Here is a 17999-nt window from a genome sequence, read left to right as displayed (position 1 = left end):
TTGTTATCTACCGTAAGTTCATAATCTGATACAATAACAAAACAGGCGCGCAAGCCTTGTCCTTTTATAGAACTACGACGAAAGCAACCTGTTGAATCGAGGAAGAGAGTGAGATAGAAATGTGTTTACAACGGGGGCACACTTTTCAATTCCCACTCTTTAAAATAAGTTGGGAAAAATACTATTATCGTTTTTTTCGGTGAATAAGACTATTTGAACGGGGTTGCTTATTAGCGTTTTTATTCAGGGGTGAATTTACCAAGCATCTCTCTCAAACGTAGTTGTCATAGCTAAATCTGACCACTGTTATTTTACTACCTTTGTAGATACTCAGTAGTTGCCGCAATTGTGGAAAGCACACATCTTAGTAAGAAGAGAAACAATCTACATCAAGACAATAGGGGACTATCAAAACATGACTAAAAAGATTAAACCATGACCCCTGCATTAAGAGATTAAGTTTGGAAAACTCCTAATTCCAGTTAGAATCATAGCCAAAGAGATAAATTAGGCCTGTGCTAATCAGCTTATCAAGAGGTGTGGTCATGTATAAAGCAATCAGTGTGTGAAGACATCCCTTCAGTCTGATCAAAATGTCCGCTAGAGGCTATTACAGGGTTCAATTGTGTTTTGTCTTCTTCTCAGTTGTGTTGTTGAATCAAGGCTGCAAAGGTACTTTGAGCTAATTTTCTATCAGGCTATTATTTCGCCATTATTTTATGCTCCAATTAAACCTGTCTTCCTGAATTGATGCAGAAACAAAGATTTGGGGGATGGGCACAAGCCCTGGAATCGAATGAAAATTGTTGAATCGCGATTTAAGGCGATTTTAAGATGCTTTTCGACCGCCTTCAGTATTTCTGCATGCCAAATTGACGTATATATGAAAAATTGTGCTAAATTTTTCTGCCATCAGTTTCCGTTACTATTAAACCAGTCTTTTTAAATTGATGCAGTAACGACGCATTACATGGGGTGGGGCGCATGCTTAGCCATCATTAACGATGGAATGAAAATAGTTTAAAAGTTGATTTAAAGCCAGTTTTAAGCACCAGTAGTAAGAAAGTTCTTAGTGCATCTGCCAAAATTGCCCTGTCTAGAAATTCTTGCCGTTGCTTTTCTACTCCATGTAACTATTTATTTCTGAATTAATGCAGCAAGGAAGAACTGGAGGTGGGGTACATGCACACACAACAATTTTCTGAAAACGCGATTTTCGCCATTTTAAGCAGTTAAAAACGCCTTCAGTGCCTCTGCGAAACTACCCTGTCTATAGATACTAGCGATATTCTTTTTAGTGAGAGAAGCGTTGCGATAGGTCTTCGATCAAAAAGACACAATCTGCAAACATACTTTTCAAGACTGGCCATGTAGTCAAAGATTTAATTATATCAGTAAACATAAGATGCCATCTTTCTTGTTAATTATAGCTTAATAATTATAGCTTCTAGATTCAAGACTGGAAAAGTAAACATAACGGCATCAAGTCCAGGACTATTCGCTTGCAAGGCAATTTCTTTCACTCAGCCTTTCTACGGAAGACAGGCAGTTAAAGTGTTTGCCTCCTTTGGTCATTCTGTGAAAAACTCTAGCCTTGGTAATGGCGCTGCCATTTGGGTGGAATCAGAAGACAGGCATCAATTTAAGACTTGTATTTCTGAATATGGCGAAGGTTCCAATGGAAAGGCAGAAGTTAACTGGATTGCTGTCCAGTCTGCTCCATCTGGAGCTCAAATAGGAAGTCATGCGCTGAACTCCTGGACGACTGAAACAAAGTGCGAAAGGGTCGTCTTCCCTCAGGCAAGTCTTACTCGAGGGGAGATACGCTTATTTTTCTCATAGATATTGATGAGCAGAAGGGATTCAAAGCATGCTTTGTTCCATGGAAAATTATATCCTCTAGGACACACTTAATTTTAGACATCTTTTGTCGAGCAAACGACAGATAGGGCAGAACTCGAACTTTTAATGCTTTATAGACTATCACATTATCCGTGAAAATGGTTCCCTACATTGCAAGAGAACACATCATGTACCATATGAGTTGACTTGAGATTAATTAGTGATTAGATTATGTTAAAGCGTATCTTGGATGTCTTTCTCTCTGTGCTCATTACCTCATGGGCTGATGATGTTCTGTTTCTAAATAATTTATGTACTTTTAGCGTTTCCTGTTTCCACCAAATGTTGTTGTCACACCTAGTCACCAGACTCCACAGAGACCCCAGGATGCCCTGGCTTTTTGGATTGAAGATTATACTGCCGGCAGTTTTACACTTTGTGTTCGGGAAACCAAGATTTTTGCTGGCGTTCATCGAAACATTAGAATCGTAAGTTTTTAGTTGATTGATGCAATACAATATCACCCCATTGTAAGAAACAATAAGTTACAGTCCATTTTCACAATTTGACAAAGGCTTAATACAAGCAATGACCAATACTAGACAGACCCTTGAAGTTGAATTAAATTCAACCAAGGAGACAAGTGTGCTCTCTCGACCTCTATCTCCTTGCTGACTGAGACAAATTTGGGATTTGCGGCAGTGGTCGAATCGACACGGGAGAGAGCTTGCCTTTCCATGGGAACCGGCCTTTCCGCCGTTTGGGGTAACCCAGTCATCTGGAGCCTTCCTGAGGATAAAGGCGAGCTGGCTAGGCGCGATTCTCAGTCAACCAAGCTGACCTCACCACTTAAAAATACGCTCTGTTTTGCCCCATGTATGACCGGCCCGAACAGCCAGAGTTACGGGGCTGCATCTTGGGATGCTGTTTTAGATTGCCCATCGGCATCGAATATTGGAAGAGACAAATCCCAAATTCGGGGGGGGGGGGGAAGGGGCAGCGGGCGAAAAAGTTATTTTCTTAGCGCTTGTATAGGGCCTTCACTATGAGAGTTATGGCCACAGGAGTGTCATGGCTGAATTGCACGGGCCAATGTACATCGTAAGGCATGTGTCTCGGGGAGGGGGTGGGGAGTAGCGAAGGAAAAAGTGATTTTCTTATCCCTACACGTGAGTACCTCTTAGTTTCGTGTTTTGAAGATACTAAACTCTTAAGGAAATTACTCTTTCAAGCGCTTTCATTTGTAAGTAAACAATTTGACCCCCACGTCTCAATGTTGTTTTGTGGGGGCCACGAACAGTTTCCTGGAAATCAACACTTTCCAACCAACACTGGATAGGGGAAGGGGGAGTAGAAGTGACTGCCATGGAATTCACAAGGGAGAAATAATGAAAAAGTGCTTTCTGTCGGTTTTGTACAGTTTTCTTTAAGGAGCTATGGCACGTGATATTAGGGTGTTTAAAGGGAAATCTTTAGTTAATCACGAGTTTAAAACTTGAAGATGGTAATGCGGAATTCATTTACTGATAAGATTATCGTTACATCCCAAACAAGATGATTCTGAGCAAAACGACCTTCATCCAATTGATTTGTCATAAACTTGAAAAACGTAGGGCTGATTTTTCAAGATTCTCCAAATGGATTCCTTTTCAATCTTGCCAAATTGTGTCCATCGATGCTTCTCTTTCCTTTTACTGTATTTCTTTATCTTGTTCAAGAGTTCTAAGTGGTTATTGCAATGTTTCATTCTACTTTTTGGGCATTTTGGGTGTCATGAGATTACATCATTTTGCTTGACAAAAGCCATTTGCTCAAATTTGGTCATAGCGGGGACAGTTAAAAGGGAGAAAAGACTACTCCAAACTTCTCGCCATACAATATTTTGCCTAAAATGGAACAAATTCAGAAAAAACCCCGAATAAATCCACGATTCGTAAGATCTTAAAAAAATGTCCCATTTATTCCGACCATCAATCTCTCATCAACAAAAGCCAAATGATAATCTTTATGAAACATAAAGATGATAAAACAAGCAAAATCTAATAACGTATGCGTCGTGGGCCTTTTTATGGTCATTTTCTTTATTGTTTAGCTACTGGGTAACCAGATCGACTTTAAATTTTCGTTGACTGTGCAATTAAGTCCCGGATGTGTCGCCGCATTTTGCGCGAGTTAAAAGTCCTCAAGAAATGTACCAGAACGTTTAAATGCTTAAACTGCGAATTTCTGTTTATCAAAGGCATCATTAAATTAAATGAAGGCACTGTAAAGAGGTGGTTACTTTTAGCAGCCTGATCGCATGTTATCAACCTCCACCATTGGTATAAGAATGGGACTGTTTTATTCTGGCCATTTAAAAGTGGTTTTCACCTCTCCGATAAGACATTCTTGAGTCGAAAAGCGCAGTTATGCGGATGAAAACGGAGGGTGAATATTATCAAAGAAATGAAAAAAAAAATCTTATTCCGTTCACGATTTCAGCGAACACCTAGCGGAAATGTTTTAGCAGAACTCAAGTTCAAACCTGTTGGTGAAAGGTTTGAAAACACGTTGTTGCAAAATATTTGCTTTAACCATTTGTGTTCTTAAAGGGCCACCTACAGACTTCAGTACGTCTAATGCCAGACGATTTTGCTCGTCAATGGAGGTGGGGTCATGGGTGAAGGGTTAACAACATCGACGACCACTCACAAACTATGTTCTCTTTAACCCTTTGCCTCGTAAGAGCACCACCTACATACATTAATATTCTGTCTAATGCCAGACGAATTTATCCGTGAATTGAGCCCACTTTAAGTGTGAAAGAATTGATAATGACTAACAATTTCTATGAATCTTTTGCATCTAGAACTGGTTGGCGTTTACCAACATAAGTTTCGTGAACTTTACCTTGACCGGCAGTTTGGCGTTTTCAAATAGGAGTTCCCCATCTCAGCAAGATAACTTCGCTTTCTGCAAGGTAAGAAATAAGAGTGCAAGGAGTCTGCTTTGTCTATCGCTAAGTTATTTTCTCCTTATAGAGTGGTTGTTGGAACTTTTATGTCAGGAGCCCATGTCCTGGACTCTACAACTTCATTGAAATACTTCATTTTCACTCACGGTTCTCCCATCCGCTCCTTTGTTCTACTGTTACATTAAGTCAGCATCTTGTACCTATCAGTAAGAAAGCTCGTAATCTAGGAGTTATTCTTTATAAACACCTCACTATGTCTAGTCACGTGAAAAATATTTGCAGCTCCGAATCTCTTGCACTGCGAAAAATAGGCAGGATTAGGAAATACTTAGATCAAACAAGCACTGAGCGCCTTATGCATGTGTTCATTTCATCCAGACTAGACTATTGTAATAGCTTATTATACGGCTTACCAGTAATGGAGAGTCAGACGAACAAATTACAAAGACTGCAGAATTCAGCAGCTTTATTGAAGTTTCCTTCATTTTCTGCAGCATTCTAAAATTGCAGCCTAATATTGTCCTCAAACTTACTAACGTAATAAACAATTTGATTATTTTCACAGAAAGTCAACTTTATGGCTCCATTTTTCGCCCCACCTGTGATAATATTAACAGCAAAACGCAAACCCAATGATGAGAATTCGAATTTCAGTTCTTCTGCAGATTCCGCAAAATGTGGGGCAGTAACCACTTGGATAACGGTGAGAAAGCCTGCAATGCATATTGCATCAGGGTATGAGGGAGGAAATTTTCTGAAGAAGCCACCTCCATTCACTAAAAGCTAATAAAAATAATTATCTATGATAATCGTTTATATCCTACTTATGTAACAAGCGCTCTCTTTCCAACAGATGTACCCTCGACTAAGGTCTACCCAAGCAAACAGTCTTAGGTCCCTTTGTATCATATGTTTGAACTATCAAATTGCTTTTTCAACAAAGAGCTGGCAATTACTTTGCATACGCTTGTAATTATGGTCCAGCTCCTATCCATGATTGGTCATGACTTTGAATTTAAAAACACTGATTACTGGCTCACAGCGAGGAAACCTTAGCCGGTCATGAAAAATTAATGCTGCACACTATTCTGTTCCAAGGCCATCCTTGCAAATAAATTCAAATTTGACTAAAAAGCTGTCCTCGTGGAAATCATTGAGGTTAATAACTTATTGTGATGAAAGATTTATGGTCTCACTACAATTTGCTTCCATAAGAAATAAAAGTAAAATAGACTGTTTGGTTTTTATTCTTCACTCGTAATCCATCTTTCTTTAGTACACCACAAAATCAGAGACTGAGATGTGTGTTAAAAGTCATAACAGCGACGGCGGAAAGAAGGATCTCATTGGAATTGATTACGTAATTGTTGGAGGTAAGAGAAATGACTAGGCCAAAACAGAAAACGAAAACAGCATTATTAGACAAACAAGTTCTCAGTTTTCGCACATCCTTTCTTTCTTTTTTGCCTTTTCTTTTTTAAGCAGTAAGCCCTCGCGTATTGTGTTGTGTTAGGCTTCATTTGTAAAACGCAAACGTTAAACTGCTCTTGACAACTGGGCGCGGAGTCTGTTTTCCTTAAGATACAGAACACCGCTTTCAAGCTATAATTTTTCAACTTTTGAGTTAAGCAATATCTTGTGAGGAACAGTGGTAGCGTAGTAGTAGGAGCACTCTTTTTACCAATGTGGCTATAATTCGTTACAAACATACATACATTTATTGAAGCTCCCCCATAGGGGCTTTACAGTCTCAATGTATCCTTGATATCTTATTAACGGAGAGGCTGTGTAAGTTATCAAATTTACATTCATTTGACTTGTTATTGTCTCTAAAAACGTGTTTAAAAAAACAGCTTTTCAGAAAAAGCGGATTTCAAAGTTTTCTTTCTAGCTCATGAAGAGTCTTGGGGTCCCTCATAGTGTAGGAGATAACCGTAATTGAAGGCTACTGAAGGGACATACCCAGAAAGGAAAAATTGCAAGCGATCACTGTTTACGGGTGTTGGAAGCTCCTGTACAAGTAGGCTGGGGGAATGATCTGGGTGCTGGATTGGAGACATTGGAAGCACATTAGGGGCACGAGTGCTTAAAATAGCATCCTGAGCACTGATCCCCATTGTGAAACTTGAAGAAATAGCCTCAGGGAACATCAAGGGCCTTCCCGACACCAGTTGCCGCAATGGGTTTTTTGACATTTCTCTGGGACATTGGCCACAATTCCCAATGTATGGTTCTCGTCATAAAAACGCCAATTATGTCCCCTAGCAGCCAGATCCTGCATAGTAGCCCCATATTTCATGAAGCCTGGGGCCTCGCGGGGATACTGTGCAGTAAAAATACCAACATACACATCAAAAACTTGTAGCCAAAACATCTGTTGAGCTAATGCGCTTCGCCTTGTTAACTGGCTTGAGAGCTAACGATGGGAAAGAAACTTCCGGTGAGGGTTGGAGGTGGAATGTGAAACTTTTTCTCGAAATGTGGATTAACAAGAAGGGAGTCAAAATCAACAAATTTATTTTGTATGATTTTGGTCCGAAGTTTAGCTGGAACCAGCGCGTCATTTGGTAAATTGACAGGCAAGAAAGCATCATTGTGACCCTGGGTCCCAGGGAGCAAATTCTACTCACCTGAAAAAGAGGCTAAGACTGGCCGGTATCTGGAATAAGAGTGGAACCCGGGAGCTGTACAGTGTTTTGGGACGGGTAGTGGCAAGATAGTCTTGTAAAAGAGTACAAAGTTGGTTGCTTTTTTATCGGCTCTCAATTTTTTAGTTTAATCATGTTTAATGTCGTAAGAAAGGTTTATTCGCCTTGGACTATCATCGAAACATAAGTTAACATTATCATCTTCTCACTATGCTGAGATATTCAAGGTCTTCACTCCTGAAATTACGGTATTGGTGGAAGATTCCTGAGTCATGCTCTGGCTTTAAAACTGCTCGCCATGTTCAATAACAGCAACAACAACAACAACAACAGGTGAAACCTATTTGCTCTCAAGCACGGAACACTCTGAAAGCTATAAGCCTACTTCAGCGATTTAGAGCAATCCGAAAACCTCGAAATACTTCACGTATATTTCCAATTGAATCGAGGATTGCAACGAATTTTGAGTTTGAAAATTTCGAAACTAGAACTACTCAACCAAGACGAGCTAACTTTAAAGTGTTACTATGATCAAAAAATCATTTCCTTTTTTTCTTCTGAATTTGAAAGCGTGTTCGCTTAACACCTAACTGGCAAAATTTTGGATTTCATGGTCCGCCATTACTCACGTTCAAAACTGGCCGATTGGACCTCAGAGGGTTGGATCTAGAGAAAATGACGTCATTTACTCACTGGCTTAAAATTTGAGCGTGTAAACGCAATTTATTATATATATGTAAAACACGGGTTGAAAAGTCTGAAAGCCCGAAACTCGCGTGCTGCATATTAATTAGGCCGCGTACACACGCATTGCATTCTCAAACTAGTGAGTGTCTGACGTCATTTTCTCCTCGACCCAGCTCTCTCAAGATTTTGAAGTTAGTAATGGCGGGCCAATAAATAAGAAAATTCCAGCTAAAATAAACAGGTGTCTTTTTAAAATCAGAACTTAAAACTTGGGTGAATTAGTGTTTAGTTAACATAGTTTTGAAATCCATAGGAAAAACAAAATTTTTTTTTGGTCGTAGTACCACTTTAACAATGTTATCAATATTCAATTTGACACCTCGAAAGACAATTCAGGCGTAACAGAATCTGAACTAGGGTTTATTCCGGAGCGTCCATCATATCAAATCTAACGACATTAAATCTTTTTCGACGTTTGGATATTTAAATGTTTTTGCTTAGTCTACTGACGCATGTTTGAACATCATTATACTTTATAGTCCATCAGATACTCCTTTTCGACTTTTATTGATGAATTCAGTACTCTTTTGGAACACGTTGTCTTATTAAGTGACTATCCTGTTATCGTTGGTGACTTCAACATTCACGTAGATAAGCCGAACGACTCTGAAGCTTCTGATTTCAATAGTTTGCTGTCCTCTTTTGGCCTAGTATAAAGGATAGACTTTCCAAGTCATCGAAATGTCCACAACCGCGATCTTGTTATTACAAAGCAATGTGAAACATCACTCACAGGTACTGGTTTTGAATCAATGGATCCGGTGCTGCTACGCTATTGTTGAGTTAACATTTTCATTAAAGAAACGTCCATATATGTTGAAATGGATTGTATTAGTAGTAGTAGTAGTTGCAGATAAGTTTCTCAAGATCTGCAGATTCTTTCGAAGCAGTTACTATCAATAACAAACCAATAGAGGTTGTAACTAGCGTAAAACTTCTTGGTCTCACAATTTCAAACAATCTTAAGTGGAACGTTCACATAGAGAATGTTATCAAAAAGGAGCCTCCAGGCTTTATCAGTTAAGGCAACTTAAGCGTGCAAAAGGAGATCCTGCGCAGCTAGTTTGTTTTTATACTACGTGTATCCGGCCCGTGTCTGAATATGCTTGCTAAGTTTTCCACGATGGTCTACCTAAGTATCTCTCTGAAGAGCTAGAGAAAATTCAGCGCCGTGCTCTTCTCTCTTTATACTTCACCAAAAACTGACGTTATTCGAAGTCATGGTCTAAAGTACCACCTTTATTCTGACGACACACAGCTGTACTTGGCATTCAATCCCGCTTGTAGTGAGGACCTCGTTACAGCTACGTCATCATTGTGTTGAAGCTTGTGTGGCTGAAATTCGTGTTTGGATGTCTCGTAACCATTTGAAATTGAACGATAATAAGTCTGAACATTTAGTTTTCCACACAAGACATTCACCACGTCCTGACATTTCTAATGTTATGGTGGGCGAAGAGGGTGTAACTCCAACTGCCTCATGTCGTAATATTGGTGTTGTGTTTGATGACACCCTCACCTTTGAGACTCATATCAATTCTGTTTGCAAGACTTCATTCTGGCACTTGAGGAACATCTGGATGATTCGCACTTACCTGGATAAATCATCATTGGAAATTCTGATCCATGCCTTCTTTACAAACAAACTGGAGTACTATAACTCTCTTTTAACTGGTCTCCCTAAATACCTAATTCAGCTTCTCCAGCCAATGCAAAATGCAGCTGCACGTTTCGTTAGTGGGTCAAAGAAATATGATCATATCACGCCAATTCTACATGAGCTCCACTGGCTCCCTGTTGAGAAGCGTATAACTTACAAAACTTTGCTAGTTACTTTCAAGTGCTTAAACAATCTGGCACCGTCTTATCTATCTGACCTCATCATTTAGTGCAAGCCTACACGAGCTCTGCTTTCTAGTTCTAAGAATTTATTAGTAATTCCTCGTACCAACACTATACGATATGGCGAAAGAGCATTTTGTGCTGTAGTACCTAGACTCTGGAATGGTTTACCACTAGACATAAGATCAATTAGCAGTTTAGAGCTTTTTAAGAAAAAAACTCAAAGCATTTCTTTTTACTTTACAACGACAATTATGACTAGGGAACTTGAACTTATGATTAAGATTGATATATATACATTTGTTATATTAAGATTAGTATTTTTCATATATTCCTTTTTTATTACATTTTAATTTTCATAGGTAACAACTATTGCAAACAGCGCCTTTGGGTTAAACGGATTGAGGCGCTATATAAATTCTTTATTGTTATTATTATTATTATTATGTGCGGTTGGTAAACGTATGAAAGCTAAAATAGAACCACATAGGGCGCGCAGCGTAACCTATGCGATCTGAAGGAACTATAAATAGAAAACTGCTGAGTTAAAAATAAATAAATAAATAAATAAATTAGCGATAAAATATAAAAAAAATCTTACAGACAATCTAAGGCTCTCTAATACTAAAACTATATTGAGCTCCTATACTATTCCCACGGGGAAAGTCAATTGGCAGTAGCTTTGAAAGTTCTCACTATGTTGAGAGAACTCGAGATGGTAGCCTTCTGCATCCTTCTCAAAACGTCATAGCCCCTACTGCCAAAGAGCTTCCTCATTGTCAGGTCTACATCCCTTGACCACCCCCCAGCACGTCAACGATGATGTTACATTGTTCAATGTCATAGCCAGGGTACTGTTTCTTTAGCTCAAATCGCAGTGGCCCGTACTTGACCGTCTTTTCCTCGGACTTCTTTTCCTGATGCTCCATCCACGAACAGGACATCTCCACAGCCCACACCATCTTATTCTTGTGGTCCACAAATCGAGCGTCCACTCTGTTAGCCTTGACAATGGTGTGTTCCGCATAAACTGGAACATCCCAAAACGCTAATGCCTCAGATGACTCATAGACTGGTTTGGGTACTGCACACGAGTACCAGGGAGGGACTGAATCAATTAGCCTCAGATCCCTAGTCATCTCGAAGAAGAGGACTTTCAGTGCTGCGAAATTAATAATAATAATAATAATAATAATAATAATAATAATTATTATTATTATTATTATTATTATTATAACATAGGTAGATAAAAAATTAGCACACGGTCTACTATACCGAAGCAACAAGGGCTTTAACAAAACTGGGTAAATTGAGACCAGAAAGCAACTAATAAATCGAACCCGCGCCGGAGGGGGAGGTTGGGAGAGGTGTACTTTTTCCAACAAACGTGAAACAAAGACTTCATGACATACCACCTTTCATAGACCTTCATAACACACAAAAGTGGAAGTTATAATTCAAAGCCCAAGAAATGTCCAAAAAAGAAACCGTTTGAGCAGAAACGAAATGTTACATGTCTATAGGTGGAAAATAAAGAAAAAACGACTGGGCAAAAGACAACGACAGCTCGCCTTAGGTGACAAAATCAGAGCAAGAGAGGGGCCTTCAAGGTGGCTCCCCGATAGCTGCGATAAAGTGAATACTGGCCTCGGGGGTTTAAGTAAACACCATCGGGCAAATATAGAGTGACGGTGGTATTATTAAAAACCAAATGACGCCAAGAAAAACATTGGCACAAAGCTATAGAACACCGTTGAGCTAAGGCGCCTTCTTTTATGCTTTCCTGCGGTTCGACTTTGTTAGATCTTGTTAAGCTGTAATTTACGTATTGTACGAGTTTGTTGTCCAGTTATTTCAACTCGGTAAACGGGAAGGAACACTTTTGTTGAAACGTATTGTAAACTAAATGCTATTTCATACATGTTTCCAGACTTGGACCCATGTCTCAATGTGACATGTCAGCATCATTGCTTGTGCAAGGCTTTTGGTCCATTCAGTGCTCGCTGTGTAAGCATCGACAGATGCCCATCTTCGCAAGAACCAATTTGTTCATCAAATGGCACAACGTATGACAATAAGTGTCTGTTTGAACAGGAGATGTGCCTGCTGCGGCTCAACTTTACAATCCAGCATCCTGGCAGCTGCGAAGGTCAGCACCTCAATACATAATTTTATTCAAAATTAAGTATCAACCAAACCTCGTTCCCAGGGTTGGGAACCCTGGTTGGGGCTGGTCACTTTTTTAAATGTGTGTTTGGGGAGGGGTCGCAGTGTAGGCCTTGTCATCATTGCGAGGAACAGAATCACAACACATTTGATTTTGTGGCCAGACGACCATCGAAAAAACGTTTCACGGCAAGGTATTGAATATACTAAACGTCGAATTCGACGTGAAAGGAAAGAAGTTGATATAAAATCAATCGGATTTTTGTATGCCGGTGAGAAGGTAAAAATTAAAACTACTCAACAAGCTCAAGTGAGCAGTCAAATTGAGTGATAACGAAGGATTCTAATAGTTTGCGACACGTTTAAAGAAAAGAAAGTATTGCCGTGAAAGAAAACAGGGGGAAACGTTTATCCATGGGAAACAAACGTGTTCGGCGATCGATCAGTCGGTATCATATGTTTATGTCACGTATCGACCTCAAACTGTGCAGGTATTTTATTTTGTTCTCTGATTTTCGTTTTTCTTTCGAATGTTAAACAAAGTGATTCCTAAGTCGCACGCTTGTCAAGCGAGTAGACAGTTTTGGATTACTTGTATTTCAACAACTTCGTCTAAATTGTCGCTGTCATATTTTTGGAACTGCACACCGGGCTTAAGGTAATTCCTTAGTATTGCATTGCGCATCCCTACTGGGCACGATTTTCGCGTCATTATCGCGCGCACATGAGCACGTGCGCATACAAAACGTAAGAGATTTCGCTCGAACTAAACCCGATAGCGAAATAAATGCTCCTTTTCTCTCAAACGAGCACGGCGACCCCCGATTTTTTTTTTCAGGTATTTGGTAAGAGCAGTCTAATAAAGAACATATTTGAAGAAGAAAAAAAGTTTGATAGTAGAACATGAATTTTTTTTTGGAAAACAGTTCCATACTGGGTGTACTTTAGCCAAGGCGAGGAGGACTTCAAGCTAACCACGGAACTGTCCCAAAAAGTGCACTATTGTCACAACCAGGAATCAAAGTCGGCGTAAATGAAGCATTATTGCTTATATAAATAAAAGAAGCTTTATTTTCAAAATAAAATTTTGTGTCTTTGACGTAACCAAGACTTAATTCTGTATGAACGTGATCCGAAATACCCCATTTTGAGAGCCTGCTGACGCGTAAACAAGCACGGTGACCCCATTTTTTATTGCATTTTTTTAATGTTCATATCATGAACGTTAATTATGCTAAGTTTCCATAAAAGTTTGATAGTAGAACAATTTCAAGGGAATTACCTTAAGCGTTTGATTATTAACACAAATTGTGAAGTATATTTTTAGCGCCGGAAAATAACAGAGACATTTTATCACGCAAACGTTGTGCGTGGTGTATTATTTATGATAGTGTATGTTCTGTGGAAGCAACTTTAGCTACTAAAGAAATCTTTTTTGCGAACTTCAATCGGTCACAAAAGCCCTTGTTTCTAGCTTGACTGCTTTTGTGGAAATTTTTGGAAATATAACATCAGCTGTGTTGACCTTTTGAAACTTATATTGTAAAGTAAAGATTATTTTCTGAAAAAAAAATCTTGTCAAACAATTATGCTTTCGCCCAGTTGCGGGTCATATATAACGAAGACTCTACCGTAGTGGAGCAATGTTTGTCGAGGAGAGACATGTGACCAGCCCTAACCAGGGTCTCTCTCCTCACTGTCAAAGAGACCCGGGGGTTTCACTGACAAAGAGACCCGGGGGAACGAGGTTGGTATCAACCAACTGATAAACCCTCGAAAAGAGAAAATGGAAAAACTTAAACCTTTTTTTAGAATAAATAACGGTAACATTTTCTGAAAGAATTTTATAGCTCATCGATGAAAGATTTCATTAATTAGAAGAAAGAAATCCCCGCCAAAACTTAAACCCAAACCTTGGGTAGAGTTTCATATCCGGACCAAAATGGCGGAACACAAAAGAACCATTGTTATTCTGATTAGGCCTTGTTGATTAGGTATTAGGTACTTTGCAATTGAATGTTTGATTGACGAATTGAATGTGTGAATTTATAATTGCGAGTTTAAATTGTATGATAGAATGCTTGAATTGAAGGTTTGGATTTAAGAACAAGTTTGAATTTTGGCGGGGATAGATACCCATAAAAAACTAGCCAAAAATAGAGCTTAGTAATAGTTAAGAATCTCGAGCGGACCCGGCCCTTGACTGGGTGTTAAAGCTAGGACTAATCTTACTTACTATATTTTCTTTTTCTCTTCTTTTTATTATTACTTTCGAAAGGATTTCCTTTCCAGAGAGGTCGTCGTCACATGCCTCACATTCCATGGTTAGGGTATTCCCATTGTGAAGTCATTCCTTTCCAGCCCTACGTTTTCTACCCTGACAAAGCCATTGAAATGCAGATCACTGTTAATCATGTGGATACTGGTGACATGTCCTATGTCCACGATGCTGCAGTATCTTGGGTTGAAAATGTAAATTATCAACAATTTACTGCCTGCGTGATGGCGTCAGGATTTAATGAGCGGAAATACACTGCTAACATAACAGTTGACTGGATGGGTTATCAGGGAGCTCCAGCCGGTGGAGTAAGCGGAGAGACAAGAATATCTCAGTGGTGGACTGGGACGACTTGTGAGACAGTGAATTTTCCTTCGGTAAGGAACGATTTTGGAGCGATTTTCCTTGCTTTAAACTCAAAGCAAAATTAGGAAGGAGGGAATAATGGCTCTTAGACATAATTTTGGATTCTCCACTCTGTAAAGTCACAAACCGAAGGAATTGCAAGACATTCCCCATTTTATGTAAATTTAATATCTTTGTTTTCCCCACCATAAATCGGGGTGTAGCACTTCTAGCTACATTCTGAAAACTAGTTTATGTGGTTTTGTTGTACTTCACGGCCCGAGTTTGAAAAAAAACGTGCAGCTGTCTTGTCATTGGGATGCTTGACTATTGCGAGGTCGTATTCGGTATAACCCGAAGTTTATCTTGATAGTATTACAAGTGCAACTGCGAATTGAAATGATTTCTTAGCGAAGGATCATCGCTGAAGTATCGTTATCTGCTTCTCTCGTTTTTAAAACACTTTCTCTTTCTGGTTTCAGGGAAAGTTCCCAAAGAAACCCTTAATTTTAATCACCGCTGTTCATCACCATGCAGGATTAAAAAGGGACGCGGCCAGTATTTGGTTGGAGGATGTCACACAATCTTCTTTCAAACTATGTTTAAGAGAACTGCAAAATTACGCGGGCTCCCATGAGGATATTTACACTGTAAGCATATTTGTTTGATTAGGAAACTTTATATATTTTAAATTTCACCTTGATAACGAGGCTTTAGGAGACAGAATGAAAGTGGCGTTGGCTTCCTATCATCCTCATCATCAGGTAGAGTGAAGGGGTTAGTTTCAAAAGAAATTGGTGATGCGTTGATCGATGGGGAGTGAAACACGAAAATTGGATTTATCTATCGAAAACTTTAAGGTAGAATAACCATCGACAGAGAGCGAATCAGGAGGAATGTTTTTCTACATGCCCACTTAGGGGCCGACCCTTTAACTGTTGAGGGAAGAGGGGGGGGGGGGGGTGGGTGATTTTGAAAAAAAAAGTTCCTGCCAGCGCTTGTTGGAAGAAAAAAATTCCATGCAGCACAAATGAAATAGAAAAAGAATTCTTGCACTGCTGCAAGGAAGAACAAAAAATGTTGCAAAGCTATTTCATCATTCCTGGGGGCTTTATAAAATCCCAGCAAAACTGCAACCATTCCGGATAATCTGCAAGCCAGCGAGCCACTCTTGTTAGCCTATTAAAATAACACATCGATTGGCCTAAATAACACTCTGGTTAGCCTAAACGTCACACCGGTTGGGCTACAGTTAGCTTAGGTAGCTTGCAGTTTGCCCTTATAATGGGATAATATTGAGGTTTGCATGCTTGTGAACACTATGACGTGAGAAAATCAGTGTCACGCGACAACAAGGTGATTGTGAACATAAACAGTCATTTTCAGCCAAATTATTGTTTTAACTGACGTGAGTCACCATGGGTGCGCGGAGCGGAGCACCGTGGGTAAGAAAATATGGTAACCCATCTGTGCGAGAAAAGTTGGTTTTGCTCACCGTAAGACCGTACGACCGTACGACCGTCCACCCGACCATGTATGCCAATAACGACCAGTATCACCTGACCATATCACGAGCTCAAGAGCTCCAGGAGCCATCCAGCCGACACTCCAGCTAGTTTACAGCGTACATCTTTGATATTGGACATTCATGTTATCAGTGAATTTGAGGTTTTAAATCCTTTGCAAAAACCGTGCACAATACGTCTTGCACATTGTTGGATCAGAGAAGATCGTGATCAGTCAAAATTGATTAAAAAATAATTTTGAAAGTCAAGTAGATTGATGCACGACTGATAAAACAACGCGAAAATGTATTTTTCAACGATATTTCGGCTGCCCATTACCAGCTTTCATTAAGTTTATTTGGAGATCTAACGAATTTACAAAATATATATATACACATGTTACGAAGTCATTAAGAGGATTTCAAATGATAGTGTAACGTGATATAGCTACTGGATAAACAAGCCAAAATTTCAAAAGAATAAAATGCCGTTCAAACACTGTACACTAAATAATGAGATCGTTAATCCGTCACGCTTGTTTATCCCAAGAGGTTCTGTAGTTTTTGCTTTTTCAATAAGATGGGCTTACCGAGCTCTCCTAAAGACGCATTGATTGATGGATGAGCTTTTCGATGGGAATGAGAAACATGTGCCTGTGTGAATGGTTATTGCTAAGAAAGTGTTCTGAGACTCGATTGCGGTCTGGATATAATCCGGCTAGTGGGACTGAAATAGGGCGTCTGTGTTTATTAAACCAGTCTTTAAGGCGACGTGTGGTTTCCCCGATATACTGAAGATTACATAATTTACACTGAATCATGTAAATAACATTGAAAGTGTTGCAAGTAATGTGAGATTTGATTTTATGGCTTTCACGCGTAGAAAGAAAAGTGTATTCATTACGGCCGTGTTCTATATAGGGGCAGGCGGTGCAGAAATAAAAAAGAACTGCAGAGTTATTATTACAAGGTGTTTTAGTTAATTGGGCCCTAATAAAATTTTACTTATATTTTTACAACCCCGGTAAGCCACCAAAGGAAGTGTTGTGGTCAATAGTCCTTTTCAAGGTTAGTTTTTTCTCATTTGCATTACAATGTAATCTAACGTGAATGCGAGGCAAATTCGGGTTAAAACTACAAAACAGCCCGAAATTGCCCCACATACATGCTAGATTATATTGTAATACAAACAAGAGGCTACAAGTAGCCTATAATCGGGCCTGCAAAAGTACAGTGGTCTATGGTTAATTTAGCACTAAATAAAAGAAAAGAGAAAAGTTTGTCCTTCTCACGTCGGCCTTACATTGCGATTCTCATGATGTTCGACAATGTATATAGTGAATACCCGGATCCAGATTATCTTCATTACATGTGTTAACAATGACCACTGGACCATGGAAACTCGTTAAAAATAGTATATTTGTTCCAAAGTGGCTAAGCACATTGCTTTTGACTGATCGATGGGTATTCTTGCTCAGTGTCTGAGAAAGAAAACGCGAATTGAACGGTTTAAGATGAAACGAAATGACTCATCGAAACATCTTTTTGCAGAAACAAATGAAAGCGAAACCGAAGGTGAGATGTGAAAACATCTTTCCAAGATGACCAAACTTTTGTGCAGGGGGGCACGTAAAGGTCACTTTGTACGTGCAACGACACGTGAAGATGTCTCGA

The 17999-nt window shown here is 39.4% G+C and overlaps 1 protein-coding gene across 1 annotated transcript; it reads left to right on the top strand.

The window, feature by feature from the left end:
- Nucleotides 1-583: 583 nt before the first annotated feature.
- On the top strand, nt 584-15706 carry LOC138015835 (uncharacterized). Its single transcript, XM_068862955.1, has 9 exons — nt 584-672; nt 1445-1800; nt 2166-2330; nt 4691-4801; nt 5361-5498; nt 6072-6168; nt 11963-12181; nt 14477-14853; nt 15304-15706. Exons 1-9 carry the CDS (start codon nt 594-596, stop codon nt 15487-15489), a joined length of 1728 nt encoding a protein of 575 aa, XP_068719056.1. The 5' UTR covers nt 584-593; the 3' UTR covers nt 15490-15706.
- The last annotated feature ends 2293 nt before the right edge of the window (nt 15707-17999 follow it).

The sequence above is a fragment of the Montipora capricornis genome, chromosome 9 (genome assembly GCF_036669925.1).
Source record: "Montipora capricornis isolate CH-2021 chromosome 9, ASM3666992v2, whole genome shotgun sequence".
Classification (NCBI taxonomy): Eukaryota; Metazoa; Cnidaria; class Anthozoa; order Scleractinia; family Acroporidae; genus Montipora; species Montipora capricornis.
Note: the sequence above shows the minus strand (reverse complement) of the source record. Positions and strands in the feature narration are given on the sequence as shown.